The 19908-nt window shown below is 51.9% G+C and overlaps 1 protein-coding gene and 1 long non-coding RNA gene across 2 annotated transcripts in view; one reads left to right on the top strand and one right to left on the bottom strand.

The window, feature by feature from the left end:
- The window catches only part of PLPPR5 (phospholipid phosphatase related 5), a 97501-nt gene extending 89770 nt beyond the window's left edge, over window positions 1-7731 (bottom strand). The window contains exon 1 of the mRNA XM_066352543.1: window positions 7455-7731. Within this exon, the coding sequence (XP_066208640.1) occupies window positions 7455-7658 (204 nt within the window). The 5' untranslated portion in view covers window positions 7659-7731. The remainder of the gene's footprint in view (window positions 1-7454) is intronic.
- On the top strand, window positions 7050-10819 carry LOC136383045 (uncharacterized). The gene is made up of 3 exons (XR_010747364.1): window positions 7050-7135; window positions 10244-10376; window positions 10515-10819. It is a non-coding gene; the product is annotated as an uncharacterized lncRNA (long non-coding RNA).
- The last annotated feature ends 9089 nt before the right edge of the window (window positions 10820-19908 follow it).

Raw genomic sequence — 19908 nt, 5'->3', positions numbered from 1 at the left:
CCAGGGGACCCGCGTGATCCTCAGATGTACGAAGTGATTGATTGTCTCCAAAGCACACCTCTCACCCACCTGGTTCTCACAACAGCTCGCAAAGGAAGGACGAAGTCAGTCAACGTTTTGGGCTGAGCAGTGGGGAGAGAGGCCAGAGACAGGGAGAAGAAAGGGAGGGTGGGGGAGAGGAGAGAGGGGGGGGGAGGGGAGAGAGATGAGGAGAAGGAGGAGACAGGGAGAAGAAAGGGAGGGTGGGGGAGAGGAGAGAGAGAGAGAGAGGGAGGGGAGAGAGACAAGGAGAAGGAGGAGGGAGGGAGAAGAAAAGGAGGGTGGGGGGAGAGGAGAGAGAGAGAGAGGGAGGGGAGAGAGATGAAGAGAAGGAGGAGAGGGGGGAAGAAAGGGCAGGTGGGGGAAGAGGAGAGAGAGAGAGGGAGGGGAGAGAGACGAGGAGAAGGAGGAGGGAGGGGGAAGAAAGGGAGGGTGGGGGGAGAAGAGAGAGAGAGAGGGAGGGGAGAGAGACGAGGAGAAGGAGGAGGGAGGGAGAAGAAAGGGAGGGTGGGGGGAGAGGAGAGAGAGAGAGAGGGAGGGGAGAGAGATGAGGAGAAGGAGGAGGGAGGGGGAAGAAAGGGAGGGTGGAGGGAGAGGAGAGAGAGAGAGGGAGGGGAGAGAGATGAGGAGAAGGAGGAGGGAGGGAGAAGAAAGGGAGGGTGGGGGAGAGGAGAGAGAGAGAGAGGGGAGAGAGAGACGAGGAGAAGGAGGAGGGAGGGAGAAGAAAGGGAGGGTGTGGGGAGAGGAGAGAGAGAGAGGGAGGGGAGAGAGATGAGGAGAAGGAGGAGAGAGGGGGAAGAAAGGGCAGGTGGGGGGAGAGGAGAGAGAGAGAGAGGGAGGGGAGAGAGACGAGGAGAAGGAGGAGGGAGGGGGAAGCTTGTTGGTTTTCAGAGTCCTGGGCCTCTGCTCTCTCCTCTGATCACCATCTCCTTCTCAGTTTGCCAAGGGGAAGGGGAAAATGGAAACAGAGACAAGAAGACATGTGGCGAGGGTGGGGGATGGAAGGAGAACGTGAATGAAGAGCTATGAATGAGAGTCCCTAAGTAAAGCAGCGTCCTAAGAGGCACAGGGGGAGATTAAACAGATCCACAGACCCTCAAGGAGGAGTTCTTAACTTTTAGGGGACTTTGGACACCTCTGCCAGTATCAGAAAGCCCCGGTGGCTTTGATGAGAAACTGCATGCATACATACATATATACATACATACATACGTGCATGCATGCAGTGTTGACTGAAACTGTGGTGTGTTCGCTGTGCCCTCGTCGATCCCTAGGTCCCATTTAAGACGCGTGCGGCAGAATGAGAGGCCCTCAGCTCCCTGGGCCCCATATCCGCAGGTCTGGACCCCGAGGGTGGCTTCCCGAAAGTGCAGGTGCCTGGTGTGTGTTCTCAAAGAGACAAGGACCATGGCTACAGAACAGAAAAATCCCAGAATCCCTTCTGCTGCCTCCCACCTCTCCACGGCATGCCCAGCTTAACAGGAAACAAACAGCACGATTCCCTCCACTACACCCTGTACCATCACCTACACACAGAGCTTCCCAGCAAACCAGGAACGCTGACATCTGAGGATAGAAGGTTCGAGAAAATCTGGGCTCTCCTGGGACTGAATCACCGTGGCTAAAAATCTCTAAAGAGTCGTTCATGTGTTAGGATAAAGACATAGAACAAAAGTACTAAGTGCACAGGTGTTGATAACCCCGGCAACGTCACCGCGGAACTCAGAATTGGTCACCTAATCTCTTCAAGTCTCCTCTGTAAGTATGTTGGGAAAATTAACTCTATTAACGGAGTTTAGAGTTTTATGACGGATGGCATATCATCTCACTAAGCATCATGTGTCTCGTTGACACAGTGGGTTGAAAGACGGCACCAGCGTTTAAAGAAAGTCCTGTCATTAAATGAAGTTACGCATTCAGCGAACAGTGCGCAGTGTCGGGTGCCTGGGAGGCTCTAGCCGGTGGCAGGACCCATGAAGAAACGCAGGCATCCTCCAAGGTGGGGGTCCCAGACCTGAGTCCAGGAACTGAGTTCTGATTGCGTTGTCCTAGGCTCGCTATTCTATCGCCCCGGTTTTGTAGGTGAGTGGACCGAATTCGGTGACCTCTGTCCACCTGCGATATTATCAGCCGTGGAAACCACCAACAAACAAAAGCACTTTGCTCGGTGCTTTCAACAGGTTGCCCTTCCTTAGTGGACACAGTGGAGGGCACTCACAGTGGCCACACACACAGCACAGCTGGCACCACTTCGGCACTTAGACATGTGAACCCATTTCACACTTACACTCAGATGATCTCCATTTTACATCTGGAGAAACTGAGGCACGGAGAGGCAGGCCCAAGTTCACAGGGCTGGAATGAGGCAGACCTGGGCTTCCACCCCAAGCAGTCTGACCCCAGAGTCTGTGACTCTGCCCTCCATGTGCACTGCCGCTTGAGAGGCAGATTTTTTATCTCCGGTGTATGGACAAGAAAGTTTTGCCCAAGGTCGTATGACAGAGGGTGAGAGAAACCAGGATAGGAGCTTGCCCGACACCCCTGTCTGTGCTTTTCGTCCTGCCCCATGCCCAGGAGCACGTTCCTAATCTAATACTCCAGCCCCCAAGGCAAGGCTTCGGCTGGGAGGGGCCCGGGGAAAGCCTGAGATTTGTGGATCTAACCAGACGAACTCTGGATACAAGCTGCCCTTTTGTCATCACCAACCTCCGCCACACCTGGTGACGCCACACCCTTGGGACAAGAGCTCCATCCCTCAGCTCCCCGGGTCCAGTGGGAGTTTCCCCGGGGACATCGACATCCAGCGTCAGAGATGTCCCTCGGACCCAGCCCTGCCCTGCTCGGGGCTGGCTCTCGGTCTCGGTTCTGGCTCTAGGAGAAAGCATGGTCTGGCTCGATCTCCTTCAGATCACCCGGGCGGCTTGAACATCTACGGAGCCACCATATCCCCATGTGGAGAGCAGAAACCACTCTCTCCCTCCCCACCACCCTGGTTCTTGAAGTCAGTGCAAACCAAAGACCACTGATCTCCATCTCTAAGTTCTGTGTGTGATGCTTTGACAAGTGCTACCCAGATCCAACGGAATGGTTCCAGTTGTCAAAGAACTTAGGAACCCTGTCACCTTTATACAAATGAGCCCAAATGACAAACAGTACAGGTGTTTTCTGAAGACACAAGACGAAATAGACTTTGGAATAAAGACTTTAAAATTATCTCATGAATATTTTAATGATAGAAGAGTCCTACGCTACTGTCCCCGAAATGTCCTCAAACACCATGCATCAGACAATGTCCCTGCATGACTCAACTCCCCACAGACCGAGGAAAACTCTCGGCCTGGCATCCCAGGACTCGTCACCGAGACCCAAGGTTGTCCCCGTCAGCCATGTACCCGCTGTGTCCCCCGCACACGACTCTTACAAACAGCACAAACCAATTGCCATTTCGAGAGTACAGCCTGGACTCAAACTCCAGTTTCAGCCTCTCCTTCAAGTCACATCTGAAACGCTACCACGTTCTTCATGAAGCCTTTCCTCATCCCTCCAAACAAAAACGATCCCACCGTCTTCTGAGCCAGCAGAGCGGTCTTTGTGTTACAAACAGACATGTATATTTATGTGGGTATACAGTAACACTCCTATTCTGATGACCTATGTTTTATGGCCTCTGGCTCGTTTCTCTAATTAGGCTGCAAAGTCCTTGGGGTCAGTCAGTGTGGTTACTTCTGAAAGTGTCCTTCTCACCTCGACTCTGCCTCATGTGATGCTTACAATACAAGAACTCAATAAACACCGGGTTATTATTTTATTAATAAAGCCAATGAGATACTGATTCTTCTGGAGTATCAAGTATGAACCAAGAGTGTTGTTTATATAGTAAACTTAACCTAATACTCAAAACTCTATGACTTAGGAAATTGAGGCTTCAAAGAGCTTAAGTAGCTTCTTCAAGGTTACCCAGCAAGTCGAGTTCCCAGCAGGATGGACCCTGGATCTGTATCCAAATTTGTTAGACTCCAATTTGCTCCCCAAGTCACCTCCATATAAAAGTGATAAAATTGAAAAAAAAATATTGCTTTCAATTTTTAGATGAATATGTTTAGCAAATATGAAACAAAATCCTACCTCGTAGTCATGAGGAGAGCTACTTTTCAAAATGAAAGCATTACAAATGAGTTGTTAAGGTTAAAAACTATATATTATGAAGAACCTTTACCGTTAGAGCCCAAGAAATGTAAGAGACGGAGAGAGAGGCTGTTTGAGGCCCTTGCTGAGAGAGGGATTTATGAGTAAACTTGAATCTGCATGTTGTAAGAGGAAAGGAGAAGGCTTGGGAGTTTGGCAGGGTCAATGTACTTTAATCTAGGTTTCATTGTTCCCAAATGATGGGTGACAATAATACTCATTGCTGTCAGAGATAATGCAGATATTGGATGGGTATAAGGTCTATAGCTCAACAAGTGATGGTGCTACTACCGTTATTATTATTATTATTATTTTGTATTTTTCTGAAGCTGGAAACGGGGAGAGACAGACAGACTCCCGCATGCGCCCGACCGGGATCCACCCGGCACGCCCACCAGGGGGAGACGCTCTGCCCACCAGGGGGCGATGCTCTGCCTCTCCGGGGCGTCGCCATGTTGCGACCAGAGCCACTCTAGTGCCTGGGGCAGAGGCCACAGAGCCATTCCCAGCGCCCGGGCCATCTTTGCTCCAATGGAGCCTTGGCTGTGGGAGGGGAAGAGAGAGACAGAGAGGAAGGAGAGGGGGAGGGGTGGAGAAGCAGATGGGCGCTTCTCCTGTGTGCCCTGGCCGGGAATCGAACCCGGGACTTCCGCACGCCAGGCCGATGCTCTACCACTGAGCCAACCGGCCAGGGCACTACCGTTATTATTAATAATAGTATCTTCATGCAAGTGACCGTGCAAAGCCAGCGCCCTTGAGAGGCACAGAAAGGCGGGCCTGCCATCCCTGGCCCCAACGTTTCACACTGCGAGACCGACCTCTCTGCAAGAACAGAAGGGGAACAGAGAGTCTCCAAAACCCAGCCTTCCCCCCTCTGCACGCTGACTCCCCGATTCTTTCTCTGGTACAAGACCCAGAAGTCAAGCATGTGAAGCGAGCCGCCTCCGCCCCTGGGGCCCGCCCGGCTGACTTCCTGTGGACGCCTCGAGGCATCTGGCCCCAGCCTCGTGGGCTCGCCACCACCCCGCCTGCCATCTTTATCTTCAGGTGCTTCGATATAGTTTCCTACCTGGTCCTCAGGGTCCTCAATGTCCACTGGCGAGGGTCTCTCTTGGAAAGGTGACGCACAGCCCACCCAGCACAGAAGGCATTCGGTAATGACCACCCGATCGCCTTTCCCTCCTTGGTCCCCGCGAGGCGGCAGATAATCAAAATCCTCGGTCCCGTCTGTCAGTGCCTGTAACTGGCACCTGCCATCACCGAGGGGCAGTTAGGGTCTGAAAAGTGCTATCTCGGCCCTGGCCGGTTGGCTCAGTGGTAGAGCGTCAGCCTGGCGTGCAGAAGTCCGGGTTCGATTCCCGGCCAGGGCACATAGGAGAAGCGCCCATTTGCTTCTCCAACCCCCCCTCCTTCCTCTCTGTCTCTCTCTTCCCCTCCCGCAGCCAAGGCTCCATTGGAGCACAGATGGCCCGGGCGCTGGGGATGGCTCCTTGGCCTCTGTCCCAGGCGCTAGAGTGGCTCTGGTCGCGGCAGAGCATCGCCCCCTGGTGGGCAGAGCGTCGCCCCCTGGTGGGCGTGCCGGGTGGATCCAGGTCGGGCGCATGCGGGAGTCTGTCTGACTGTCTCTCCCCATTTCTGGCTTCAGAGAAATACAAAAAAAAAAAAAGTGCTATCTCATTTAAATAGAGCACGGACCAGCATTGGCCAAGGGATGAGTTACAGACGCTAGTGACCGTGGTGGTAACAAAACTAGGGTTGTGAAATAACAAACAAACAGCAACAACAATAAAGGAAAACCTTGAAAAACCCCTGAGCTCTTTATTCTCTTGGAAAACACATGCCTGAGAACCCAACATCTGCAGAACCAGCCTCTGGGGGGAAAACAAACCTATTTTTTTTTTACCCTCTTCCAGCTTTTCAAATGGAGGCGAGATGACAGAAACATGGATTTGGGGGTGATGACACAGGTCAGCAACAAAACGTTTTGGGGTGCAAGGTCCGCCGCTCCCCCAAACCCACGGGCTGGAGCTGACGTGAAGGCGCCCGTCACGGTGCCCGGGACAAAGTTACTCTGAGGAGAGCAAGAAGTTCCTGGCTTTGTTTCTGGAATTCCATTATGCGTGTCAGGCACTTTTCATTATTTCGCAAATGACGGAATGATTTCCCCTAACATCAAAGAACACGTGAATATCCGAACCTAATAGATACAGCAGATGTTCTCAACCCTCATTACCGGGATTTACAGACTGGGCCACTGAAAATAACACTTCCCTCCTCATTTTTTAATTTCCTGTTTGTTATCTGTTATCTGTGGAGGGAGGGAGGCAGGGAGGCCGTGTATGGCAGGCAAGGGAACCTCCAACTCTCTGACAGGAACCATGTTTTCTGAAGAAACACCATCAGTCCTCCTACTAACAACTCGGCATCCTATTCAGATATGTAAATTATTAATATGATCATTACCGCAGTAAATACATATGTCTGTGCACGCACATGTGTGTCCATAGAGACACACACACACACACACACACACACACAGGGCATGAGCCCAACAGGCATTCTCAGGGAGGCTTAGAGGAAGGGACTTAGCTGCCCACTGCCCAGGGAGGGGAGCGGCCCTTGTATATTGATACATGTTGGAACTGAGAGACAGCCCCTGCTTCTCAGCAAGCCCAGAGCTGAGGCTCTTCCTGTAGGAGCGGTTCTCTATTCTCTTAGAGACGCGTTCCCCGGTCAGCTTAGTCCCGTCAGCACTTTCAGGGACTGGGCAGGAGGTGGTCACAGGGTCACAGGCGTCAGGACCGGGCAAGCGGGAGTCCCCTCCACACCCCAGCAACAGATCCCTGTCCCTGGCGCCGGCCCCGCTGCGCTCGTCTTCCCGTGGCAATCTGGGAGCCAAGCCACCGAGCAGGTGAAGTCAAGAGGCACCCCACTGGCCCACCCTGCACCCCGCAGGCTCCCGACCCCCACCCAGCACCCCCGACAGCCCCCTCCTCCGGTCGCCTCCCCCGTTCGGTCACCAGACACCGCAGCCGCGGCTGGGGTGCGGGGCGGCGCGCGCGCGCGGGGGAGATGGGGCTTCCCCCGCACCCACCCTGACGCGCCCTAGAAGATGTCCTCTGGGGAAGGGGCTGCCCGCAACTTGGAGGAAACTCGGGAGGCGCGGGCGGCGGCGGCCGACCCTCGGCGGGGCCTGCACCCCGAGCGCGGGGCGCGGGCGCCGGGCTTACCACGAGCGCGGGGACCCCGGCGGCCAGCGAGTAGAGGAGCGCGGGCGGCACGGCGCTGCTGTCCTCCGGGCCCGGGTAGGGCTTGCGGTAGGCGCTGTCGTGGCAGAAGAAGCCCTGCACGTTCACGGCGAACGTGTCGGTGTACTCGAAGTAGTATGCCAGCATCACCGTCCCTGCCATGATCACCATCTGGAAATAGAGCATGCTGCTAGGGCGCGCCGCGGCCGGCGGGGGCAGGCAGCCTGCGGTCGCCGAGGCAGCCGCCGGGGCGCGGCGGGCGGGGCGCGGGCGGCGGGCGGGGCCGCGCGGCGAGGCTCGCGGGCGGCGGCGGAGGCGGCCACCCCCGGACGGGCCCCGCGCTCCCCTGCTCGCCCCCTGCCCTCCTCAAGCGCCGCCTGCCCGGGCGCGCGGGGTCGCGCGGGAGGGCGGGGAGTCCCGGGCGCGAGAGCAGCCGCGGCGCCGCGGCGCGGGGTCCGGCCCCCGGGAACGCCCGGAGGAGGCGGCGTCGGCGGAGCGGGCGGGCGGCCGCGGCCGGGACAGCGGCACCGGCACCGACACCGGCGCCCCTCGGAGGGCGGGCGGGGCCCGAGGAGCCCCCCGCGGGGGGTGCTAACCCGGGAGGCGGGGAGGGAAGGCGCCAGAGAGGGAGCTGCTGGGAAACCCCTCCCAGGCCGCCGCTGGGCGGGTTAGGAAGCCCGCACATCGGCGGGGAGGACGGTGTGTGTACGCGTCTTCGGAGCGCAGACGCTGCCGGCGGCCGCGCGGTGCCCTGCAGCCGGCGCCCCCCGAACCCCCGTGGCCCCGCGCGGGACGCGCGCCCGGCGGAGGTTCCCGGGCGCAGGCAGGGACAGCGTCTCGGAGGACTGGGGACGCCGAGCGGCTGCCTGCCCTCCAGCGCCCCGGGCTTTGTGTGTGAGAGCGCGGAGATCCCAGCTCCTGTCGCTTGTACGGAGGCCCCGGCCTCCCTCGGTCCTGTATGCTCCTGCTCACCCTCCGTCTCCCGTTATTAACTGCTTGTGATACGTAGCATTGCAGATTCTGGGGCCTCAGCGGGGACAGCCACCAGCGGGGGGGTGGGGGGGGGCGGCTGTTGGTTTCATCTCGCTGTTCCCTGAGTCCCCAGGGGCGAGGAGACAAGGCGGGCGCACACCGCCTGCATGCAGAACGCACCCTGCGTGGGTGGACACGCATGTGCACGGGCGGGGAAGTCGCTGTGGAACCGCACCTGTGGGCAGAGCCGGCTTGCTGAGGCCGTGAGTCCCTGCCCTGTGTGACAAGTTTAAGCAGCAGACGTGGGGGGGCCAGGGAGGTTGTCCTAGAGACTGACATAGTGCACCCCCCCCCCCACTCCAGAGAGCAGGTAGGGAAGCGTGAATGTGTGTGAGGCAGGGGTGGGGGGTGTGTGTGAAAATATTCCTGGGGTCCTACCCTTCTTAAAATGTAGAAGTGCCTTCCCGGTTTCTGGAATGTTCATTTATTTTAATGGGATTTAGCTTGATGGTTTTTGGAAGTGGGCCTTTTTGTCCTCATGAAAAAGCAACATTGTTGGGATAAAAAGGCCAGTTAGATTTGGCAAATGATTGGTTGTTTGGAGATGCTATTCTAATGACAGTGTGAATTTTTTCAATGTTGGATAATTTACCCTCCACATGATTACAAACATCATCAGATAACCAGTGACTTAGCGTTTGCCAGATCAGCGGCACAGAACGGCATATATAATAAGCAATTTGGGGCAGTGAGAGTACCTGTTCCTACGTGGACCAGAGCGGGCGGCTGTATTTGTGGTAATACTATGCCGTGTAGACGGTATGACTACTACAAAGACACATGGTTTATTGCTCCATTCGGAAAATCACTCAAAGACTGTGTTTAAACTGCTCCTCTGGTTCTAAACAGGGTCCCCCAAACCTTCCTACTTAATGGAGTTTAAATTAATTTTAAAGTGTAGTTCCTAAGGATACCTTTGGATATAAGGAGAGTCTAATGTAGGTAATGTAATCAAGCTAATGAAACCATGCATAATTTTCCAGATTAAAGCGCGTTGTGATGCACACTGTTAATGTGCATTGAGTACCTAGCACAGTTCCCTTAAAAAAAAAAAAAAAGGGCAGGGTCCCGGACGCCCCTGTTCATGGCTCTGTCCCCAGTGGGAGCCCTGTATGGCACACTGTAGGTATTCAGTAAGGACCCGTTGAAGAGATCAGTGAACTTAACTCCTGCAGAAACAACCAGGGCTGGGTTTTTCACACACACGAGGGTTAGGGAATCACAGACTTTGCGCCCCTAGATAGACACGGTGCACTGAGGTGGAAGGTGCAAGGTCGGTCGGTGTGAGGCAGCCACTCTGGCACTTGCCTCAGGTCACAGCCCACCTCTGCCACTTGCCAGCTCCGCTAACCTGGGCAAGGTGCCTGACCTCTCTCTGCTTGAGTTGTCGTCGCCTTTACAAGGCGGATGTGAGGATTCATCACACTCGATTAATTACGCCTGGCGTGCAACGAACACCTTGAGCGTGTTCAAGTTCTATGAAATTTAACTTCTGGATATAAAAATAGGCCTCTCCTGCCTTAACTCAGCTCATTCTAACATCCATCCCCAGTCACTTCCTGCTCCTTTGATTGCTTACAAGAATGATTCTGGGGGCACCCGTGTTTTGAGGGGGCGCACACATTGTGCAGTCGACCTGTGTGCGTTCTGACTTCTCTTTTGCATGCTATCCAAGACAGGAATAAGATGAACTATTTTCCTTCAGAATTCTCAGTGTCCCTGTCACTTGTTCATATCAGATGGCCGGAGAGTGTTGTTGAATGATTCATGGCTGACTAATGAGCCATCGCTGAAATGGAAGTTGGTGCTGACTCTCAGCTCACCTTATCGAGATGCCGACATTGAATTAAGCTTCCGTGAAGAGCTGAGCAGGTTGGTTACTCGTAGAAAGGAGGAGAGAGCATGAGCTTTGTGTCCTCGGGCGGGTTCCTTAACCTTCTGAGCCTGCACTTCTTTGGGGACAAAATGAACTAATTCTTCTTATCTCTGGGCTTGTATTGACCATTGAAGGAGAACATGATAAGTTCCTGAGGTAAAGAAGGTGCTTATCAGGCCTGACCAGGCGGTGGCACAGAGGATAGAGCGTCGGACTGGGATGCCAAGGACCCAGGTTGGAGACCCCAAGGTCGCCAGCTTGAGCGTGGGCTCATTTGGTTTGAGCAAAACTCAGCAGCTTAGACCCAAGGTCGCTGGCTTAAGCAAGGGGTCACTTGGTCTGCTGAAGGCCCGCGGTCAAGGCAATATGAGAAAGCAATCAATGAACAACTAAACTGTCGCAATGCACAACGAGAAACTAATGATTGATGCTTCTCATCTCTCCGTTCCTGTCTGTCTGTCCCTGTCTATCCCTCTCTCTGACTCTCTCTCTGTCTCTGTAAAAAAAAAAAAAAAAAAATTAAAAAATTAAAAAGAAAAAAAGAAAAGAAAAGAAGGTGCTTATCAGTGTGTTTCTCCATTTTATCTTCTTATAAGTCATTTAAGCCAACTCTTTGCCAAAATATGTATTTTCAACTTCAAAGAATCCTTTGGGATCCCGCTTCCATTCTTAAATTAACTTTGTTTCTAGATTAAAAACCTCGCTACCTGTATTTAATCCGTGGGAATCTTGTTTAAATTCTCAATTTAATTCTAGGTGTATCGCTGTGCTTTCCAATGGGTTATAGCGGCCGTGCTGCTCAACAGAACGCCGCCCATCTCGGCTCCTAGCCCCTGGATAATCTAGGTAAAAACTGTGGCCTTTATAACTCTTTTATTCTCCCATTTCCGGTGATTCATATTATGGTTTTAAGTGCACAACTTAACAACCACTCCATCCCACCCTGTGTCTGCACCCAGGAAGCATGGACCATGGTAAATTCTGAGACAAATCTTGGGGGAATTTTTTTAATTTTTTTAATTTTTTTTTTTGTATTTTTCTGAAGCTGGAAACGGGGAGAGACAGTCAGACAGACTCCCGCATGTGCCCGACCGGGATCCATCCGGCACGCCCACCAGGGGCGAAGCTCTGCCCACCAGGGGGCGATGCTCTGCCCCTCCGGGGCGTCGCTCTGCCACGACCAGAGCCACTCTAGCGCCTGGGGCAGCGGCCAAGGAGCCAACCCAGCGCCCGGGGCCATCTTTGCTCCAATGGAGCCTTGGCTGCGGGAGGGGAAGAGAGAGACAGAGAGGAAGGGGGGAGGGGTGGAGAAGCAAATGGGCGCTTCTCCTATGTGCCCTGGCCGGGAATCGAACCCGGGTCGCCCGCACGCCAGGTCGATGCTCTACCGCTGAGCCAACCGGCCAGGGCCTCTTGGGGGAATTATTTAATTCCAATGTCCAATGCCTACCATCTCCCCACCCCACACACACACACACACTCATGTTTCAGGAAAAGCTAGTAAGGTGCTGGCCCAGCATGCGAAGAGTCCTCGTCCATACGGTTTATGCTTTTTCTTCCACAAACAAGACAACTGTACAAAAAATCGTCAGGTTGGAGGGGACCTTTGTGTTGGTTACAGGTGCAAAGATCAAGTATTGACTATCTGTAAATGGGAAGATAAGTGAATGCATTTTTCTTCTTTAAGTTTGAAAATATGAGGTGCTTGCAAGACGGGAATAGGAGATGTCTCTGGATCCGCAAGATTATTACCAGTTGGGTTGCATACACCGAACCTGTGAATATCGCGAGAGCCAGATGGAGACGGACTGCTAAGGCCCAAGGAGTTGGCCTTCTTTAGTGTATACACAGAATCTCTCTGGCAAAGGTGCTGAGCATTTCCAAGGACCGAAGAAGATACAGGATTGCAAACAGTGGTTTCCAGGTGTTTCAGGCCACTCAGAGGTTAACCCAGGCATTTTGTTGAAATGTTCTCAACTCCACAGGCAAAAACAGAGAGAAAGCACAGTCTTTTTCCTGCATAGCTGACATGGTGAAGTATGAACAATTGGGAAGGCTTTCTGTAAGAGAAACAAGGGAAGTCTCTTCCAAAAGAATAGCTACTTCTTTTCAAAATCAACAACAATCTGTATTCATAACGCTAAGCCTGGGCTAGGGGTGTTTAAGGAAATTCCAAGTTACATGATTCTATCCAAATGAGGAACTTGAAATAATAACGTATAGTTTGGTAGAGGATCTCATGGGAATAGACTTGAAAAAAGAGATTTATTTGTTTTAAAAGACAAGGTAACTGCTTGTGGCTTCAGAATAAAGGCATCTGGAAACTCATTCTAACAATTATTGAACTTCTTAAGGCATTACTTTAATATATTTTTATTGAATTAGATCTGGAGAATGAACGATTTGATATAGAGAACCCTCCTGAAACTCGAATAAGAAATAAGACACGGGACTGGATAACTCAAGAAGTGTCGCGCTTAAACACGTCCATAGTAAATTCAAAAACACAGCATCTTCACAGGCAAACTAAAGACTGCTGGGAGTGTCCAGGGTCACCCCTCTGGCCTCCTAGTCCTGACATCATAGCATAGTGCCTCTCCTCAGAATGGTCTTCAGGACTTGATTTAGGGGGGTAGCTGTTTTCTCAGGAAAACAGGAAGAAAAACAGCTAGTGGAGTGATTTGTACATCTGGGTCGCAGGTGCAGCGGCAAAGGGACGTTTCCCTCAAATGCCAGATGCTTCTGACCTGGATGAGTGGGACTCATCTCCAGCTAGAACAGCCACCAAAAAGCACATACTACAAAGCACATACTTTATCCGAGAACCTAGTTACAGTTCGCTGAAGGTACAGGCGTGACGCTACTGGGACCAAGTCAGCCTGGGAAAGAACAGGGCAATTTAACGAGTTTGTTATCAACTGAATGCACCTCTCTTACAATAGAGATTTTTAATCACTAAGTTAGCGGACGTGACTTGAGACATGCTGACAATACTCTGTGGCTACAGACGTCACTTGGGCTCTCCGACTCTCAGTTTGAACATCTGTGAAACTGGGTTCATAAATCTTTGCGAAGACACTGAAAGGCTTACATGTATAAAATGCTTGGTCAACGCTAAAGCATTGGGCAAATCTGCACGATAAAACACATTATAATGAGGAGGACGGAATACCCTAGGTGGGTCCTGGGTTTTCTCTCCAGCCATGGAGTGCCAACTCACAAAGACTCAGGTTAACCACTGCCTGGTCTGTTTCCACATCTGTGACTATTGAGTTCTTTACCATACGATGAATCATAAAAAATAAAAATTAAAAACTCACATGTTTCTAACATATAAACCCATGGGTACATAACATCAGGGGACGTTTCAAAATATGCGAGTTCCCTGAGAATAACTTGAAGTGATTCTTAAGGAAAAGGATGTAGGGTTATATGTCAGGAAGGATGATGGTTGAACCCAAAAAGTAAAACTCAACAGAACTCAAGTTTCTATCTTTGCTCTGTGACTTCCTAATTACGGGATCTTGGCCAACTCGGTATAACTCCTCTGTTCCTGCAGTGTCATAAAAGGAGGGTGACATTGCCTACCTCGCCCCGCGACGTGGGACAAAGCCTGGACCGTTCACAACGGTACGTGCTGGTTATGGTGACCGTTACTCCTCAGCGCCCCGTAGATGACTCACTCCTGCTGAACTGGCTTTGTAACTTCACACACCTCAAAGTCATTGCCTGTGCTGTGGTAAATGCGGAACGTCCTAAACAAAGTCACAATCCCGCTCACACTCGGAGAAACAGTTCTGTTAGCAGTGGCACGGAGCCCACAGGACAAACCAGGCTGATGACAGCGGCATGTCCTTCGTCAGCGACACAGACTGTGAATGCCGATCAGCATTTGCTTGGTTGTCCTTCAGCAAACGGGGCAAGGATGGAAACAGAGACAGAGCAGAAACTAGACACTCATGGCAGGTCATGTTCATAGATGGACCATTTTCAACCGTTAGGTTGGAATCAGATGATTTTCGGCATGCTGATTTGTAGTGAGGGCTGAGTTCCCTTGCCCTAGATTTCATCATATTTAAATAGATTATTAAATGACTGGGTCCCCCCTGCCACACCTCACCCTGCCACAAGGTTACAACTACAAGCAAGGAAAAGAATTCTTTTTTTTTTTTTTTTTGACAGAGACAGAGAGAGGGAAAGATAAGGACAGACAGATAGGAAGAGAGAGAGATGAGAAGCGTCACTTCTTTGTTGGGGCACCTTAGTTATTCATTGATGGCTTCTCATATGTGCCTTGACCAGGGAGCTACAGCAGAGGGAGTGACCCTTTGCTCAAGCCAGCGGCCTTGGGCTTCAAGCCAGCAACCATGAGGTCACGTCTATGATCCCACGCTCAAGCCAGCAACCCCACGCTCAAGCTGGTGAACCCACGTTCAAGCCAGTGACCTCGGGGTTTCAAACCTGGGTCCTCTGTGTTCCAGTCCAATGCTCTATTCACTGAACCACTGCCTGACAGGCAAGAAAAATAATTGTTAACCAGAGAAAGAACGTATTGTCTTAACTGCTGTCAGAAGGTACTAAGTAGTGGAACACCTTACCCTTTATATAAGGGCTTATATCCATATATTGTGCCGCTGTGGAAGGAAGTTAGGGGAAAGAAACACAGCACTGCATATTGTTTTTACACTTCTGATTATCCATTTGTTATCAAACTGGGTATGACTAATCATATTTCATTATATCAACCATGTCATTGTTATAATTAATGCTTCAACGTGCAACACTGTCTTCAACTTAATGTAATAGGTGAGAATAAAATTCTTAAGTTTGTTTTCTGCTCACTGATGACTTGCTTTAATTTTTTCTGGCTCTTATAGATCCCCAATAAAAATAGAACATGAGGTCCTGGCCGGTTGGCTCAGTGGTGGAGCATCGGCCCAGTGTGTGGAAGTCCCGGGTTTGATTCCCAGCCAGTGCACACAGGAGAAGTGCCCATCTGCTTCTCCACCCCTCCCCCTCTCCTTCCTCTTTGTCTCTCTCTTCCTCTCCCGCAGCCAAGGCTCCATTGGAGCAAAGATGGCCCGGGCGCTGGGGATGGCTCCTTGGCCTCTGCCCCAGGCGCTAGAGTGGCTCTGGTCTCGGCAGAGCGACGCCCCGGAGGGGCAGAGCATCGCCCCCTGGTGGGCAGAGCGTCACCCCTGGTGGGCGTGCCAGGTGGATCCTGGTCGGGCGCATGCGGGAGTCTGTCTGACTGTCTCTCCCCATTTCCAGCTTCAGAAAAATATAAATAAATAAATAAATAAATAAATAAATAAATAAAGGATCACCCTCTACAAGGTCAGTATCAATCTGCCTGCTGACTGAAAATTCAGGTCCTTATCTCATAAATTATAACATTAGGGAATAAGAAATTGCATTTGCTGAACGTGTGATAGATTTCCATTTGAAGTCTGCAACATGAAGTTTGAGACCAAGTGAATTCGCACGATCTCGTTGTAAAAGTCGGAAACGTGAGTTAAGACCGACTCAACGGCAGGTGACTTGACTGGTTTACTTGGCAGTTAACTGCACTCAGACCCTCCTCAACGCGACTTCCGACACTCAGGGTTGGTGTCCGAAGGGCATCTCACCCAGCTGTGCAGCCAGAAGTATAAAATAAATGAAATGCAGGGAGTTTGTTTGATTGTTTTTTGATCTTTGGGTCAGAAATTTAATTGCTTCTTCTTGCTTAGACTGATAAACAAGGCAGGTGCTATGCTCTAGAACTTGGAACAAATCAATTACGGATGAGTAATGGAGTCCAGGATCAAGTGAGATGAGGATGCTTAGGCATCAGTGCCGTCGGGGGGCACCGGGGGCAGTCCGACTGACCCCAGCCTCTTTTGTATCCCAGAGGGTCCTCCTCTCCAGCTGGCCATGGCCACACAACAAGGAGCAGATACACTAGGCACCCTCCACATGCCATCCTCAGACTACATGGACCCTGGTCCTGCCAGTGCCACTCAAAAGCAAGTTGGCCGAACTCTCCACCTCTAGAAGCTCACATCAGGGGGTAACTTTGTATTGCAAAAGCAATGCAGACTAGTGTTGTGTACTGTATTTAAAAATATATTGATAAAGAATTTATGCTCCACAAAGATCTGTCTATGCCAGGCACAGTACAATAGATTATATCTCCCATCTGCTAACAAAACTAATGAGAATTGAGTCGATATTTTGAGTTTTTATGCCTGAAAATCAGGAGAATAAACATTTCTAAAAATATGTACTATTTGACCTTGACTTGACGGCAGATGGGAAGGAAGACAGACACATTCAACTGTTTATGACGTGCCTGGCACTTGACGGGCTCTGGTACTATTTTAGTTACTTCTCGAATTCTATGAAATAGGTCCTGTGACCTCCACGTTGCCATGCCCGAATCTCAGGGAGGCTTTTCCCACCTGCCCACAATTCAGTAGCCGAACTAGTGTTTGAATCCAGAGCTGGCTGGCTCCCACGAAATCTTCATGGCATCATTCATATGTACGAATTTTAATCCAGTGTACCAATTCTCCAAATACCAATTATGTTTAACATCAATATATCAGTTACGTATCTAAATAAACAAGCTGGGATGTATGCGTCTGAGAGGACACTGCTCAATAATGGAAAGGAATGCAATTCTGTAACTCGGATGAATCTCAGAGGCGTTATGCTGAGTGACAGGTGCAAGTCTCAAAAGAGGACATCCTCTGTGACTCCATGCATACGTCATCCTTGAAAAGGCGCATCTAGGGGGATAGAGAACAGTCCAGGACCGAGGAGCGGCCGTGTAGGGTGACCCTAAAAAATAGCACAGGGGCCTTCTTTGGGTTGACATGGGCCGTCTGCATCCTAACCTTTGTGGGAATAATCTATTCTTGTCCTATAATCCACACACCTCCACACCAAAACATCAATGAAAAATTCTAAAAGAAAGGAAATACTTGCAGGGTTGGAAAGATTGTAGCAAAGCTGTCACTATAGGAATAAGACTTTCAATTATTTTTAGGGTTTGGTTTTGTTTTTTGACACGTGAAGGTGATAGAACTTGTGACAGGTTTTGGTCCCACACGGAAAGGTGTCAGTTCTGACTTAACCTGTGACTGAAAGACGATAAAGTAGTGTTCTTGGGGATAATGGAGACTGATTCTGTACCTGCAACAGTCTTTTGAAGTTGGGATGTACGTTTTTTTTATCCTAGCGGTGAACATGTCAGTGTATGAAGAGGACCCGCGCTTCCGGCCGCTGGGGAGGGTGTAGATAAGGCCCTGCTGCCAGAGCTCCCTCCCTAAAGGGCTGGCACAGAAACGGGCACCGTGTGCCCTGGTCAAGGGAAAGCGCACCAGTTCCTGAGAGAACCAGGGAACCAAGAAAGAGATCTTTTTTTTTTTTTTTTTTTGTATTTCTCTGAAGCTGGAAACGGGGAGAGACAGTCAGACAGACTCCCGCATGCGCCCGACCGGGATCCACCCGGCACGCCCACCAGGGGGCGACGCTCTGCCCACCAGGGGGCGATGCTCTGCCCCTCCGGGGCGTCGCTCTGCCGCGACCAGAGCCACTCTAGTGCCTGGGGCAGAGGCCAAGGAGCCATCCCCAGCACCCGGCCATCTTTGCTCCAATGGAGCCTTGGCTGCGGGAGGGGAAGAGAGAGACAGAGAGGAAGGAGAGGGGGAGGGGTGGAGAAGCAGATGGGCACTTCTCCTGTGTGCCCTGGCCGGGAATCGAACCCAGGACTTCTGCACGCCAGGACGACGCTCTACCACTGAGCCAACCGGCCAGGGCAAGAAAGAGATCTTGGGAAAAGTGAAACCAGATTTGAGCCCACGGAGCCTAGAAAATGGAGTTGGGAAGGAGGCCGGGAGGCTGGAAGGAGAGAGTGTCTGAATTGAATCTGGTCCTGTCAGGTAGTGTCACCCTCGGGCCCCGCCCACTGACCCCACTCCCGTGCCACACAGGATCCAAACAGTGCCATCGGGATTGGCTTGGGCCTGGCGTCGCTGAAGAATAGTGACAGGCCGGGGACAGGGGGGGGGAGGTGGGGCTGGCCATCCAAGTGGCTCTTCTGTGGCTCCGGGGACACTGAGCTTCCCCCGGACCTCAGGCGTGTGACTCGATGAAGGAATGCCCTCCCGTGGAAAAGGGCTGTACATTGTGGGCTACCCAGCTGCCTTGGTGATTGTTAACCTGACACTAGGCTGACTCCGAGGCACACTTTGACCTGGAGGGTTCACGCCTGTGCCAGGGCTCAGTCCTGCCAGTGTGGGCAGACGTGCATGTCAGGTAGACATAATCCACATGCGCCCGCACAGCTGGCACACGGTCACGCCGCGCCCCCCAAAGACATACATCAATGAGCCGAAACCGTGGATCCCCCGGGGCAGTTCCACAACAGCCCATCGTGACGAGATTATCCTTTCCGATAAAAACCTCATTAAAATGCAAATATGCTAAATAAATCAAATTTGGGGGTCAGATTTTCAGGGAAGTCCAATCTGTCAGCAGTCTTGCCTCCCTGCAGCATCTCCATCTGAATGGCACTGATGACACTCGGAGTCTGCAGGAAGGGTTCCTGAGATGCTGAGCTCCGACCGCAGCAGATGTTTCGTGTTCTGACAACTAAAGCAGAAGGAAATGGAGGAAAGCGTTTGCACACACTTCACATGTATTCACCAGGACAGAGAGAGGGAGAGAGAGAGAGGGGGAGGGAGAGAGAAAGAGAGAGAGAGAGAGGGGAAGAAAGAGAGAGGGAGAGAGAGGGGGGGAGGGAAGGAGAGAGAGAGAAGGAGAGAGGGGGAGAGAGAGAGGGGGGAGAGAGAGAGAGAGAGAGAGAGAGGGAGAGAGAGGGGGGAGAGGGAGAGAGAGAGAGGGAGAGAGGGGGGAGAGGGAGAGAGAGAGGGAGAGAGAGAGAGGGAGAGAGAGAGGGGGGAGAGAGAGAGAGGGAGAGAGAGGGGAGAGAGGGAGAGAGAGGGGGGAGAGGGAGAGAGAGAGGGAGAGAGGGGGGAGAGAGAGAGAGGTAGAGAGAGAGAGGGAGAGAGGGGGGGAGAGAGAGAGAGGCGAGAGAGAGGGAGAGAGGGGGAGAGAGAGAGGGGGGGGAGAGGGAGAGAGAGGGGGACAGAGAGAGGGGGGACAGAGAGAGAGAGAGAGAGGGAGAGAGAGAAAGGGAAGGAAGGAGAGAGGGAGAGAGAGAGAGGAGGAGAGAGAGAGAGGGAGAGAGAAAGAGGGAGAGGGGGGGAGAGAGAGAGAGGGAGGGAGAGAGAGAGAGAGAGGGAGAGAGAGACACTCCCCGGCGAGCGACCCAGACAGGAAATAAGGAAGTAGACACCATTTTTTAAAATAACGTAATCACAAAAGTCAAAATGTTAAGCATACTGACAAGGTTACACTCAAGCCTTCTCCCTGGCGGAGGAGGGAAAGGTCTGAGTTCCATTTGCACCGTGACTTTCTCAGGCAGAGCTCCCATCCCCTCTGTGAATTCACAGGTGACACTGAGGACGTCACAGGTGA

Source organism: Saccopteryx leptura, chromosome 11, assembly GCF_036850995.1.
Source record: "Saccopteryx leptura isolate mSacLep1 chromosome 11, mSacLep1_pri_phased_curated, whole genome shotgun sequence".
Lineage (NCBI taxonomy): Eukaryota > Metazoa > Chordata > Mammalia > Chiroptera > Emballonuridae > Saccopteryx > Saccopteryx leptura.
The sequence above is the reverse complement of the archived record's forward strand: the minus strand, read 5'-3'. Positions and strand labels throughout refer to the sequence as shown.